The following is a 14,546-nucleotide window of genomic DNA, read 5'->3' as shown; positions in this document are numbered from 1 at the left end:
AAAGGGTTTGTATTTGCACACAGCTGCAGTGTGTGCAAAATACTGTCTACACTAAAGTTTCGTGTCCTGGGGGGGAGGGGGAAGTCCTCTCTGCTCAGTCAGAAGGACACAGGAACAACAGCCAGCAAGTATAAGACCTGGCACCTTCCATGCACTACAGCTGTTTGTGGTAGGACTGTAGCTAATGCAAAGTTTAAAATCCTGTGACCATGGAAAAAGCTAGAAAGCGTGTTGAAGTTTGGATGTGGGATTTACAGAGCAACACATTCAGGTGTCTGAGTTAGGAAATGATAGAAGAAAAATACACATTAAGAAAAACTTTACACTTCTGAAGCAGGGGACTAAAGACTGAACATGGCTGGATGGAGGCCTGGGTGCACCTTCAGCCTATAGCACTGTTAGAGTGAAGAGCTTTTGCCTTTATGCCAGCTGAGTGCTAAGATGAAGTGCCTGGTTGTGAATGCAGAAGCTCAGAAGCAGATGATTTATCCCATTACCACTTAAAGATACACAGCACTTACATGATCTTTGAACCTCAAGTCTCCCAGCAGTTTAGTTGTCCAAGGTTCTTGAGTCTATATCTCTACTTAGGTAGTGCCAGTCTCCACCAAGGCATGTTAATAGCTATATAGTCACTACAGGAAAAAAAAGAGAGGTAGCCAAACCAAAATGGCACTTTGTCCTAGAAATTCATAGCAGTCACTTAGCAACACCTTAATGAAATCAATGGAAAAGAACAACAGCAAACTGGAGAAGTACAGAACATGGTATTCTTCCAACATACAGAATTGCTGCTGCCCTGAGCTTTATGGTATTTACTTCTGTAAATACAGGCTGCCAGTGGAATATGCCCCCTTCCTTTCCTTTATAATTGACTTTGTGTTGAGGTCAGCCTTCACCCAAAGTAGAATATTAGTGCTATTCAGCTCAGAGAAATGTAAGCATTTCTTTTCTCTTTGTCCTCCTTTTCTGAAGACATTGCCCTGGAATAAGTTTAGATAAATGAGGAGTCCCAGCAGATACCACAAGAAATTGAACATTTATTTAATCATAAAAGTCCAGCAGATAAAACTATATACAATAATCCATGCATACTGCCCATTTCACAAATATTTGAAATCCGATTAAAACACAGTCTGAACAACAGTTGAGGCAGCAGGGCAAAGTTTTCATTCAGTGGGGGACATAGTCATGTTTATATTTTGGATGCTGCTTGTAGCCTACTCTCTCCCCAGCAATAAGGCTCTGGATCACCCACTCTTGCGAGACAACAGGCAGCCGTAAAGCTTCTGCACACTTCAAGACACCAGCTGGGCAGGACAAGTCAGTCACCACCACATCATAAACACCCAAAGCAATATCTGCACAGGAGGAAAGACAGGCATCTGTCAGGTGAAGAAAGAGGATCTGCTCTGCAGCAGCAGATCATAGAATCACTGAATCCTAAATGATTTGAGTTGAGAGGGACATTAAAGCTCATCTCATTCCACCCTCCTGCCACAGGCAGGGACACCTTCCAAGAGACCAGATTGCTCCAAGAGCCGTCCAACCTGGCAGATCCACGTGTTTTACCACTATGAATCTTTCTTACGTGTCTTTTCATTCCTAGGCAGTGAATTCTCTTCATACATGTTAATACAGCAATCCCGCACCTTGCAAGTAAAATATTCCTTTTAGTCCAGGTAAGAGAAAACCAGTAACCAACATTACAGGCAGGACACTGAGTCCTGACCTCAGGCTGGGCATACTAAAACCTACATCCCGTATGGAGAGGGAGATACAGTTGGGTTGAAAAGGACAAGGAAGTACAATTTGAGAGGCCCACAAAAGGTCCAGGAGCCACTCTTGCCTATTTCCCCCTTTCAACATAGGCTGGAAGCTGACAGTTTGTGTTCTGAATTGCTGCAGCATCTTCTCTGCAAAGACAGGTCTCCCAGACATAATCTATAAAGATTACATTTAGTAGAGAGTTAATATCTTGCACTTTGCCTTCCTTTCTGCTTATAGACAATCTTGTAAGCCATTCTAAATGGTTTTAAACCATACTAGAGACCACTAGCATAGGGTTCCCTGAGAAACTAGCCAATGAGTACCTTTGTTGTGAGCATTTGAGTAATGCTGTTTAACAGATGCTGCTCCCCCTGTCATGAGAATTTCAGACCACAGATCCAGGAAGCTCTGTTGCTGGTCTGACACCAGGAGAACCTTTAGGTCATGAAACAGGTTTTCTCGTGGGTGCCTGTAAAGAGAAATGCAGACTACTAAGAATACCTAGTAGTCTAGTCACCTGATTGGCTCCCATATTGGTTCTTTGAATATTTTGTGTACAATGACCCGCTCTTTTACTACCCCTCTTGAATGGATTATCCTGTTTATAGAGAGTAAAACAGAGTTAGACAATAATGGTGGGGTGTGTTTACAGCAGCCTAAATCTGAAGTTAGGCTAGGCTCTTTCTTAATCCAGAACCACCTTTCTTGTACAAATCCAAAATGCTTCCACTTCGACAGGTCTGAGCAGGAAGACATCAGTCTCCTGCCCAAAAGCCTACAGCAATTTACAAACTTTTGTCTGCCCCTCAACTTGCCTGAGGAGTCTGACCTGGCAACTATTATCTCAGAACAGACCTACTGGATTAGCCTCCACAGAAAATGCAGAAGCTAGCTTCAAAACGTACCAAGGAAAAAACGAGTATTGCTCTGCTTTATCCATTTCTGAGCAATTAGAGAAGTTAGCCACATGTGTGGGAAGCCTTTCCTGAGTTCTGTCTTCCTCATGAGAAGACTGACTCCTTTCTTACTTCCCAGAAGATTGTCTTTTTTGTGTATATAGCACCCATACGTATTTGGCACTAGAGGTCACAGTAAATCCAAAGAAAGAGGTGGAAGTGCTGTTCCTATATGGAAGGAAAAATATGGGGAGCAGTACTAGGGTCACCTTCAGTACCTGTAGATATTCGAGAGCCTCCCAAGCGTAACAGTTCTCTTGGAGATTCTGTGGACTCAGATCATGGTTATTTGGCACTTACCATTCTACCAATTTTTGCTCCTGGAGGCTATATCCAGCTGGTAAAAGGTAATTTCGATAATTTTGAAGCTCGTTAGCATGACAGCTATCATGGACCCAGATATGAGAGACACAAGGGATCCCGCTGGCAAGGCACAGCAAGTATTTCCGAGTTCGACAGTGCTGGTCCGCAATTAAAAGACACTGATATGCTGCATTACACTTCAAGGGAGATAAAAAGAGGAGACAACGCTTGCAAAAAAACCCAGAAATTATCCTGCTGCTAAACACTTTAAAGAAGAAAACAACTGAAACCCTGATTTTCATAGACTTGTTATGTGAAAGATGAATTAGATAAAGGTACTTGATTTCGGAATCTGTTTAATAATCACCTATTCCAAGCTCTGCAGTTCACAGAGAAAAATTCTGCCTAATAGTTTTTGCATCATAACCCTCTTCCAGATGAGATCATTTATTTATTAGTTTGATACTCAGTAAGTCACTAGAGAAGACTGCTTCCTCAGGCAAGACGCTCCAAGAACAATTTACCCTTTTTATTAAAACACTCTACATTTAAGTAAAAGCAACACTAAATTAAATTAGTTGTCCAAGGAGATCTGGTAAGTGAAGAGCTCTACCTCTAAGTGTTCTGAGGCACAGACCTGTGGTGAGACCACATCTGCACCCACTCCTAGGTTCTGCAGTACACCGAAAACACCAGACATGCTGGAGCAGGCTCAGCCAAAGACCACTTAGAGGTCTGGGCACTGGAACACCTGACACACAAGAAGAGGCTGAGAGAGCTGAACTTGTTAAAGTTCAAGAAGGTAAGGGTTGAGTGGTCTTATTAATGCACATTCATGACTGATAAGAGGGTGTACAAAAGATGGAGCCAGACTCTTCTCAATTTATCCATTCAAAGGACGAGAGGCAACAGTTACAAATTGAAATAAAAAAATTAAATAGAATTTCCTCTAATTTTTTTTAAATTGGGGGTGATCAAACACAGGATTAAGGTGCCAGAGAGGCTGTGGTGTTTCCATCCTTGAGGATACTCAAAACACAACTAGACAAGGACCTAAGTGATCTGCTCTATTTGATCCTGCTTTCAGCAGAGAGGTTGGACAAGATAAGCTATAGAAATTCCTTCCAATCTCAACTATTCTGTGACTGTTATTCTAGATTAGTAAGTGAACCATTACCTGGGTTTCATTGAAGTCTTCCAGGATATAGCCAGCTCCCGCTTGCAGTTGTTGTGCTATGTAATGTTTGTCGTATGGAGTCATGTCTAAAAATTCTACAGCAGAAAGTTCAGTTTTTGACTATAATCTATCTGCTTATATTCCCACACCTCAGTCTACAGAGTCCTCATTGATTCCAGTAAGGGACCCCAGCCTTTCTCCCAACAATATCTAGAGAAAACCCTTGGAAGAGTCAAAAAAAAAAAAAAAAAAGGAGGCAAAAGAAAGGGTAGTACAGCACTGACCAGGTGACCACCTTGTGACTTTTTTCATGCAGTTTCATGCAGTTCACTGCATGGAACATAACACTAGCAAAGGCAAACTGGAGCAACCCATACATGCTTTCAAGTTCTGTGTTTCCCAGCACTATCCCTTAGCTCTCAAAACCTTCCTTCTTACACTATACTATTCTGACACCCCTGATCTCACTAATTTTCACACCTTTCTTAGCTTGCTGAACAGCCCCATGATCACCACTGAGGTTTGCCACATCTTAGGCCAAAGACCTAAAACAGAGACCAAGTCTTGGGTCCTTTCTACAAAGGATTAAAGAGCAAAAGGTTAAACAAGCACTTACACAAATGTCTGATCAGACAGTATCAGGCATTTTTCCTAAAGCCACAGCATTTCACTTGAAAATGCAACAGGTAAGATTTGCCTCACCTTCTTCCTCCTCGCTACTCCCTGTGGGACCATCTGATAGCTTCTGGTGACCGACCAATTTGTCACTTGGTGTTGCCATGGTGAGAAGAAAGGCATAGCCCAAAAAGAGGGTCTTATCGAGGGGCAAGGGTCCGTGATGGTCCTCCAGTACTGGGGGACCTACAGCATCTACACCTTCACAGGTGCTTACAAACTCTCCAGCTCTCACAGCCCCTGCAGAGAGACAGAAGTCTTCAAAGTCAGATTCTGCACAAAGACCCTGGGTAAGATATCTCACCTGGCAGATATGTTCAACTCAGATATTTTACTGGAGGAGACAGGTAGGACTGGGCTAGGATTACACTAGAATAGGGAGGGATATCTTACCCTTCTGGTTGCAAAGAATCCTCAAATCAAAACCTGAATGACTACTGGGACAATGTTTGCCAGTCTTATCAACATCCTGAAACAACACTGACTGCTGTGAACACTGATTCCTTTAATGGCTAGGCATTTTGGGACTGATTAAAGAGATAAGAAAGGAGGGAGACAAATCACAACATTAAGTCAGAACATTTCTAAAAGACAGAACTGAAAAGATGGCAGGTAAGTACTCAGACTATGCTAAATACACCTCCGGCTGAATGCATCCAGGGAAAATGGAGGGCAAACAAGCATTCTCACCTACTTTTTGCTTATGAGAAGTGGAAAGATCAATTACAAAAATATCAGGGTGACAAAAAATAAATTAATGCAGGTTTAAGAGCAGAAAATAAGGTTCTCACCAGGCTTTATTGTTGCTGACTTGCGGCCACGTTTAGCTGGGGATCGCTCATCTTCAGATGCAACTAGTTTCCTTTTCCCAGACAGTGTGCCTGGTGGGATGCGTGGACTCTCCTGCCCTTTACGAGTGGGAGTTGTGCTGCTGCTGGAAGTGCTGGGAGAACCAAAGTTACTACGTCTTTTCCTCTTCCCCTCCACCAGATTATCTGCAATACAGTATGCAGAGATTAGTCACAGGCAGTCACCAAACTTCATGAGCTTTCACCCTACCTATCTATACAGAGGCAGCTGAACACAATAGTACCTAGAAGGTACATGCCACTGCCCCCAGACAGAAGAAAGCAAGAAAAAAGGTATCTCGCTTGTGTATCTTTCTTTTCAAGCCCGGTCTCTCTTCCTCCTGGTACTGCTGGAGAGTTGGCATCAGAGCAGCCATCCACCAAGTGTACATAAGTATGGCAAGCATCACTGTCTTAGAAGCAGGGTGCTTGCCGCAAGCCAGTCAATACCACTAAGTCTCTGACCCTGAACAATAAAAGGATCTCAAAGATCCCACTATGAAGTACCAAAAGCATTATTGAATACCCAGAAATATTTAAACATTGGTAATTCAGATCAGGTACTAAAATTATCTCAAAGGCACAAAACACAGAAGAGCACAGCCAGCAGTTCAACAGCACCTCCCCTTACCAAGACTGATGTCAGCTGCTTTGGTCAGAGGCGTGACTGGTTCATAAGGACCTAGCCCAAATTGCTCACGGAGCTTATTTCCTTGTTCCAGAGACAGAATAACAGCCCTTCGTTTGTACCACTTCCTCTGGCCTTCCTTTTCAATGCAGTAGTACAGCTCTCCGGACACCTCCCGGTGTTGCTTCACTACACCTGACATGACAACAAATAACACCTGTTAACCAACCATACCCAGGCTTCTCATCCTCCCGGAAAAGCATTCGTTTTCAATTGCATTCAGTGACTCAGAAAACCAAGGATAAAACTCAAGAACTGCTCTCACCTGCACTGAAGTACTCATCCTCGGACAGTGCAGTCACCTCTGTCTCCCGTGGAATAGGATCACAGAGTAAAATATCTTTTCCTAGCACATCACATTCATGTCCATCATCAAAGAGCAGCTTGTACTTTCCAGCCCCAACATCTTGGGTAATCCTCCCAGAATAAAAGTACCCATTTGAGGACCACTTTGCTACAACCCTGAGGCCCACAAAGCTGCTCCCAGAGGATGAGTCTGCACAGTCCAAAGGACCAGTCATCGCTTGTAATGGGATTTCTGGAGAGTCACTTCGACGTAATGCACAGAAGCCAGAAGTGTCAGATTTCTCCCCTCCGCCTGGCAGGCGAACTGAATGCGTAAGTGATTTCTTCTCAGGTGATGCCATAGTTGAAACATCCTCCACACCTGGCAGTCCAGCTAAATCTCTGCAGAAAAGAGAAAAGCATTCCCAGAAAGATCTGAAAAAAGTTACTACCTATAGAATAGTTGGGTGACATGTTTGCAGCTGCTACATGGTATCACTAAAAAATAACTCCTTTTCCTCTGTCTCATTAAGACAGGAGCTCCCCACTCTCCTTCTTGGTAATAAGTTACAGTCTCCTTTATCCAGGGTACCTTGTTCCTGTTGTTCGAGATGGTGGGCGGCCTCTTCTTCCTCGTCCACGAGGTGTCACAGGTGCCCTGCCACACTGACGATTGCCAGTCATAGAGTCCTCCTCTTCCTCACAAGGTAGTGCTCCCATCTGGCTAACTCTGAGTGGAGATGCAGGCTGCCCAGCTCCTTTCCTAGGGCTAGAGAATTTATGAGGTAACTGTTCTGAAACGAGAAGCTAGCTCATCAGGATCCTCCCCTTTTCTCAATCATCTCTCAACATATCCAGAAGTTTGCCTCATTGCTGCTAAACTGGCAAGAGCTTAGGCAAAGCAATGCCTCACAAGGAAGCAAACTACTCCTTTAGGAAGAACAGATGTGAAAGTAAATACTATCTCCTTATTTCTGCTCATCAAGCCAGATCTTTCCCATAAAGCTATTGATTTAGATCTACCCTGCTTCACACTCACAAGCCCACTTCTGCAAACTATCTGTTCTTCTTTTCCCAAGACTCTGCACATACCTTAATTTTCCTAAGATGCCTCTGCCAGTGGGTAAAGCAAATTCTCCAGTTTCTGTCCCACACGCTTTCCCTTTGACAGTTCCAGTTCCTCGTCCTGAGCTGCTGCTGCTGTGTGTGGCAGAGTGACCACTGTTTGCTCCACTGGATGTTTGGTGGAGACTTGAGGCCTTAGATGAGAAGGAACTGACATCACCAAGATCCCCTGAGGTCAGTGACAAGCCCACTGCAGCTCTACAGGAGAAGGATGCATCAATCTCACATTCCTGGCGCTCCACTACAGGCTCCGCAGTTTCCTTGAAAGGAACAAAAAGGTTCGTCAAAGGTCATGAGTGTGCTAGATGGAAACTCTACAACCACCAGTCCAAAGCGCAGACAAGCCAAGACCACATTCATGAAGCTGAGGACAACCACGCAGACTTGATTCCGGACTGATCCATGGTAGTGCATCTCTCACTACAGGCCTGCAGCTGCTCTTTATCAAGAGGTCACATTAAGAATTCAGCCAACAGTGTTGTTCAGGAATACATTCAGTGTTGGTAGCTCATAGCTCAGGGTGCAGCTGCAGTTTGAGCCGCAGGTTAAACTCAAGAGGGCGAGAGCCTCAGGCAAGAGGCCACGAACTGCGTAACAAAGGGCACAGGGGCCTGGACACTTGTAGACACAGCAGTGGCCAATGACTCTGAGACTCTCCCACCTTGGACCGTGAGGGTGTAAAAGCCCAGGGGTTCCTTTGTTCAGGATTCCTCCTCAGAAGCACCAGCTTAAGCTGTTATTTTGTTATTTAGTTATTGCACCAAGATTAAATTATTTTAAGGATCTAGATGTATGAGACGCTGCCATGGGAAACGTGGGGTTGAGCTGGTGAGGAAACCTGTTTGACTGTGTGAGTATGGGGTGTTCAGGGAGTCAAGCAAGGTCCCTGTTGGTTCATGGGAGCTGCCACGGCAAAGGGGCCTCAGTTCCAGCTCAGTAGTGCAGTTGTGACTGCCAGAGTGGCTCCTGGATAGTCAAGACAGGAAAGTTTCCTTAACTGTAGAACAGACTGGTCTGGCATTGAATAATTCCCACACTTCCAGACTGTGAGAGTGCAACAAATACACAAGACACTAGAAGCCTTTGGTTGCTCACAGAATCACAGAATATGCCAAGTTGGAAGGGACCCACAAGGACCATCAAGTCCAACTCCCAGCACAACACAAGATCATCCCCAAGAGTTACACACCACGTGCCCGAAAGTATCATCCAAACACTTCTTGAGCTCTGTCAGCCTCAGTGCTGTGACCACTGCCCTGGAGAGCCTGTTCAGTGCCCAACCACCCTCTGGGTGGAAAACCTCTTTCTAATATCCAACCTGTCACTGGTCACCACAGAGAAGAGATCGGTGCCTGCCCCTCCTCCTCCTCTCACAAGGAAGTTGTAACTGCAGTGAAGTCTCCCCTCAGTCTCCTCTTCTCCAGCTGAACACACCAAGTGCCCTCAGTGTCCTCACACGGCTTCCCTTCAAGGCTCTTCCCCATCTTCGTTCCCTCCTTTGGACACTCTCTAATGGCTCAATCTCTCCCTTCCACTGTGCCCCCCCAAACTGCCCCAATGTTGCAGGTGAGGTTGCCCCAGGTCAGAGCAGAGCAGGACAATCCCCTCCCTGGCCCAGCCGTGATGCTGGGTCTGATGCCCCTCCAGGCAGGGTTGGCCCTCCTGGCTGCCAGGGCACTGCTGACTCAGGGCCAACTGACCACCCACCAGGACCCCCAGGTCCCTTTCCTGGCACTGCTTTCCAGGATCTCATTCCCCATTCTGTCCATACATCCGGGGTTGCCCCATCCCAGGGGAAGAATCCGGCACTTCTCCTTGTTGAACTTCCCATGGTTGGTGATTGCCCAGCCCTCTGACCTGTTGAGGTCTCTCTGCAGCACCTCTCTGACCTGGAGGGAGTGAACAGCTCCTCCCAGTTTTATGTCATCTGCAGACTTGCTCAGTGCCCCTTCCACTCCTGCGTCCAAGTCATTTATGAAGATGTTGGAGAGCACAGGGCCCAAGATGGAGGCCTGTGGAACCCCACTAGCGACAGGTCACCAGTCTCATGTCACCCCAGTCAGTTACCCTTTGTGCTTGACTCGTGAGCCAATTGCTCACCCACCGCCTGATGTGTTTATCCAGCTGTGGGTTGGACACTTAGTCCAGAAGGATCCTGTGAGAGACAGTATCAAAAGCTTTACTGAAATCCAAGATCATTTTCAACAGCTTGTCATTTGGAGCCATTTAAGCTTTATGCATACAAAATACGTATGTACAAAATAGTGATATCAAATGGTGCCAGATAAAATGGAAATGGATATATCATTGTGATTACATAACCTACATAAGCACATTTCAGGAAACTTAATTCTCCATTTTAATGTTACGATAAGCAATTTCATGCATTGTATGAGGTATAAAAGTATAAGCTTTGCACTGAACTAATTTATCCTTTTGTGTCATTACTCATTGTGACTACACAAGACTTATGGTATAGCAGAATAGCAGTAACATTTTATTCCTAGCAGGCTGATGTGATTACTGTACCCATCAAATCAGCATTTTTCAGCTATCTTTTGCGATTCCCTAAAGACTTTCTGACTAATGAATGGACATACTACAACACAAGTGTACTAAATATAGGCTAGCTTATTTCTTAATTTTAAGTTGATTTTGGTAGACCTCTTATAGAATCTGGCTCACAGGACGCAAAAGACTGCAGTTGAAAATAACACTGAGCTGTAAAACCGGATAAACTATCTTACACAGTTCAATTTTACAGGCAGAAGTGATTTTTGCCCATTCTGAAATATCTCTATTCTGACAAAACTCCAAGACTTCTAAAACAGTTGGATGCACATCTTTTGTTCAATTCTTTGGGAAGAAAAATCAGTGTGTCTTCAGAACACAGTAGCAGGCAGGAAATACACAGCTTTTGCCACACACTAAATGGTCTGCATGTTTGCTCATGAAGAAAGCTTTGTCATCACAGCACGCAGATTTGTTCATTCAACTCATTTTCTGCAGCCATAATACATTCTCATTTTAATTACTTCTATTTTTCAGCCAACATATCATTCCATTTAGTCCCAAAACCAGGAACTTACCTCAACGACTTTTCGTTCCACCTCTGCACCACTGATGTAGTAAACATCTGTTATAACACGTGTGACGATGGTACGCACTTCTCGAATGGTTCGCACGTGGCGATGGTGAACATGACTCTTGGGTAGGTGAAGAAGGTTAAACTCCTCCTCTCCCTGTAATAAAGAGGACACAGTGAAACCAAAACAAATCTCAACAAAAAGCTAATGATTTCTGGATAGAGCTATCTCTGCAGTACAGTTTCTTCATACCATGTTTAACTACTGGGGTAGGGAATCTTGCAGCATCTTGTTACAAATTAGGGGCAACAACAGAAGAGACTCCAAACAAAGGAGAACTGAACACATTTTGCTGACTTGCTGACAAGTAGAGGAAGGGAAATCACAGCAGTCCAAGAAGGAAACAGCAAACTTGTTTAGCATGACTTCTCATACTCTTTCATTCAATGAACTCTTAGACATATCATATCAATTTTGCACTGCATTTTTATAGCCCTCTTAATCTCCTATTTCCCACAGGATGCACTATTCTTAAATCAAGTTTAGAAAAAAATAATTTTTCTAATCTTTCCATTCACAAGAAAATATACAAACTGTAACAGCAAAGCAGTGTTTTTTCTTGAGTCTGCAACACTTTCTGAAATACTAATTCAAAGTTAGTCATCTTGTTAGAATGTTTTTGTGGAGGAGGTGTCCCCTTGACATTAGATGGAATGTCATTAGAACAAGCTATCAGAAGTTGGTTGGAGCAAAACAGAAGGCATCAAACCACCCATTCAAAATTTCATGCAACTCCCATCTCCAGTGAACAAAAAGTGAAAAACTTTTTACAGTGTTAACTATATCTGCACCCAAAAAACTGAACCCCAAACAAAACCAACAAACCAACCAATCAAACCTGTCACACTTTTCCAGAAAATAAATATGGAGACAATAAGTTCCCAAACTTATGCTGCCCAGTGAGCACTGCTACCTTAGCAGTTGTGTACAGGAAAACTTGCAACATTAACATTTTAAAGTGGTCCTTCGGCTTTTTCCAATAGAGAATGAATTTACTAGCTGAAGTATCGGACACTTTAGTGTCCTAAAGCAGTAAAACTAAATACAGGCAGCCTTCATCCCACCTGACTGTGCAAAGGGTCCGTGTCGTCTCCAGAGGCGTTCACAAGCTTTTCCCCACTCTTGTCAGTTTGGACATTCACATCTCGTCGCCCAGGCCTCTGCCCAGACATACTGGTTCCCATTTCCACCTGTTTACAGATTTCATCTGATGTTTGTGTTGAAGTTGTAACAGTTGTCAGGGTAAAAAGACAGTCTTCTGTAGTCTGGATCCCTTTATTCTTGGTGTTTTGCCACCTCTCTTGACTTTGATCAGTTTTAACAGCCTTACTTTGTTTCCTCTGCATTCTTCTCCCTTCTTCTGCCTGAGTGCTCATGACATCAGTCTCCATAGACTCTCCATCCTCTGCACCAGGAGACTGTTGACAGCAGTCCTCCTGTGTCCTCTGAGGAATTGGGATCTGTCCACCACTGTCATCTGCCTTGTGCTGCTGGTACTGCCAATCATGGGGATTTGTATGTAATTCAGCATCTTCTTCTGTGCCAGGAAACATGAACAGATTTCCCCTACAAACCAGTAACACATAGATCAAAATTACTGATTAAGAAAACAAGACAACCAATATGCTGCCACTTAAGCGAAAGTAATATTAAAAAAAACCCACCCTGGCATCATTCTATTGCAACTTACGATTGCACAGAATTCAGTGGGTCTCAAATTAAAAAAAACACCTTTCAATACTTCACAAGTGATACACATGGTAGCAAAAAGTATGGCTGAGACTGTACAGGACTAGGTGCTTTTTCAAATACTAATATAGCAATCTACACTCCACACGTCAGGCACCAACTACGCAACTTGCTTCCAGAAGCATGCCATCTTGAAGTTACTACAGGCTGCTCCAGCACTCGATTGGTTGGAAACTGGTAATCACATCTAGCAAGAAGACCCAGCAGCATAAACACAACTGCTGTCTAAAGTTTTCATTAAAATTTGTCTACTCTGCCAAAAGTGTTACTGGGTACTATATGGGACTCTAATACTGAGCCCTACTAGAAGTACACATTTGGCTTCCCTCGGGTACTTTGAGGAGTGTCTGTCTTCTCTTCTGTCTGTACCTCACCCAGCACCGGAACTCCCTATTCATTTTGGTCTTTAGTATAACTGTTCGATGCTCTTGAAACATAGGTTATTCTTTCTACACAGACCAAGACCTTACTGCCCCATCAAAAGACGGAACGGAAAACACTGAAGAAGCAGATTTCTATCCTCCAGGAAGCACCCTTGTCATGCTAACATATGCAGCTGTACAGTCTTTTTCAAAGCAGAGACAGTAAAAGTTGATTGACTTGGAAGGGAGACAATAGCAGAAACAATAACAAACAAAATTGGTCAGAAGATCTTGGAAGAGGAGAAAGAAAAGGTATTTAAACAGTCTTAAGTATAACCTCAATTCTCTCAAACCCCAGGTTTTACCAAAGCATATAAGTTGTCTGGAATCACATTGCTGCTCAGTCAAAAGGTATGTCTGCTTACCGTGTGAGATACAAACACACAGTATTTAGTATACTTACCCCCTTGTCCCCAACCTTCTAAGTCACCCAAAGACAACGACTTAGTGCAATTTCTTTGATGCAGAAAATGCATATGTGCATATAAATCCACCCAGGACTAGCAGGCAAAGACTGTGAGGAGTTACCTATATGGAGAGGTGGAAAGACCATGACCTCTGGCCTCATCCTCCTGACGAACTTCACAGACACGACTAAACACAGATGATGCTTTCTGGGAGCTAGCAGTGCAGATTTAAAACAAACAAACAAACAAAAAAGCATCAGGGAGCCAGAAAATCCCTTACCCAGCAAAACAAGAATTCTCTAGCCCCTTGGGAAAGCAGCAACTGTTGTATTGAGCTTGTTGACCTACATACACACAGAAAAAGTGACATGGTCTGTCTCAAAGGTCAAGAAACAAGCTGCAATTGCATAAGCATTTCTGTCATTTCTGCAGACACCCTAACAGCCAAGAGCTGTAACAGTTCCAGGAAGTGTAGTGTGGAAAACTGCAGCACCATGCGGAGTTTCAGCATCTACTTGCTCTGTGTCCCACAAGGGGACACAGTTAGACCATTTATGGCTTACTTTTTTAGGAATTTCACGGCACCACAAAAATAGTGCGAATGAAAGCAGACTTTGAGAGTTCATGTTCAACCCATACCTACAAAGGTAACCCATCCTCAACCAGTGAGAAATGACTACCACTCATCCTCAGCATTGAGGCATAATTACCATCCAGTATGCAACCCTGTGACAAGAGGTACTGAGTTTATTCAGAAGTTTTCTCACTACTTCAAACCACTATGCTTCACTCAGGTGACCACAGGTAACTGTCTTCCTAGTCAGATTCCTATTAGTACTTACAAATGATACCTCCCAAAAGCTAAAATAAAGCAATGCTAGGCATTAAATGTGAGATAAGATAGGTACGTACAAATCAAAAGACCAAGGGAGTAACTTATGTTTAGGTCAACGTGTTAAATTGTGATTTCTATATATCCATGAACTGATTATGTG

General features: G+C 43.7%; 1 protein-coding gene across 3 annotated transcripts in view; it reads right to left on the bottom strand.

Moving 5' to 3' along the window:
* Positions 1–530: 530 nt before the first annotated feature.
* Positions 531–14,546, bottom strand: part of TP53BP1 (tumor protein p53 binding protein 1) — a 28,070-nt gene continuing 14,054 nt past the window's right edge. For 2 of the 3 annotated variants that reach the window (XM_027666692.1, XM_027666693.1), the window contains exons 15-27: positions 13,673–13,765; positions 12,038–12,539; positions 10,917–11,069; positions 7,795–8,087; positions 7,295–7,471; positions 6,683–7,104; positions 6,361–6,552; positions 5,673–5,876; positions 4,909–5,121; positions 4,207–4,301; positions 3,027–3,226; positions 2,094–2,239; positions 1,021–1,361 (exon numbers count right to left, since the gene is read on the bottom strand). In XM_027666692.1, coding sequence (XP_027522493.1) covers positions 1,174–1,361; positions 2,094–2,239; positions 3,027–3,226; positions 4,207–4,301; positions 4,909–5,121; positions 5,673–5,876; positions 6,361–6,552; positions 6,683–7,104; positions 7,295–7,471; positions 7,795–8,087; positions 10,917–11,069; positions 12,038–12,539; positions 13,673–13,765 — 2,878 coding nt within the window. In that variant the 3' untranslated portion in view covers positions 1,021–1,173. Of the gene's footprint in view, positions 636–1,020; positions 1,362–2,093; positions 2,240–3,026; positions 3,227–4,206; positions 4,302–4,908; positions 5,122–5,672; positions 5,877–6,360; positions 6,553–6,682; positions 7,105–7,294; positions 7,472–7,794; positions 8,088–10,916; positions 11,070–12,037; positions 12,540–13,672; positions 13,766–14,546 lie in introns of those variants that run through there. The other variant, XM_027666694.1, reaches the window with a different exon arrangement.

The sequence above is a fragment of the Corapipo altera genome, unplaced genomic scaffold (genome assembly GCF_003945725.1).
Source record: "Corapipo altera isolate COAL_440 unplaced genomic scaffold, ASM394572v1 349, whole genome shotgun sequence".
NCBI lineage: Eukaryota > Metazoa > Chordata > Aves > Passeriformes > Pipridae > Corapipo > Corapipo altera.
This window is presented reverse-complemented; position numbering and strand designations above follow the sequence as displayed.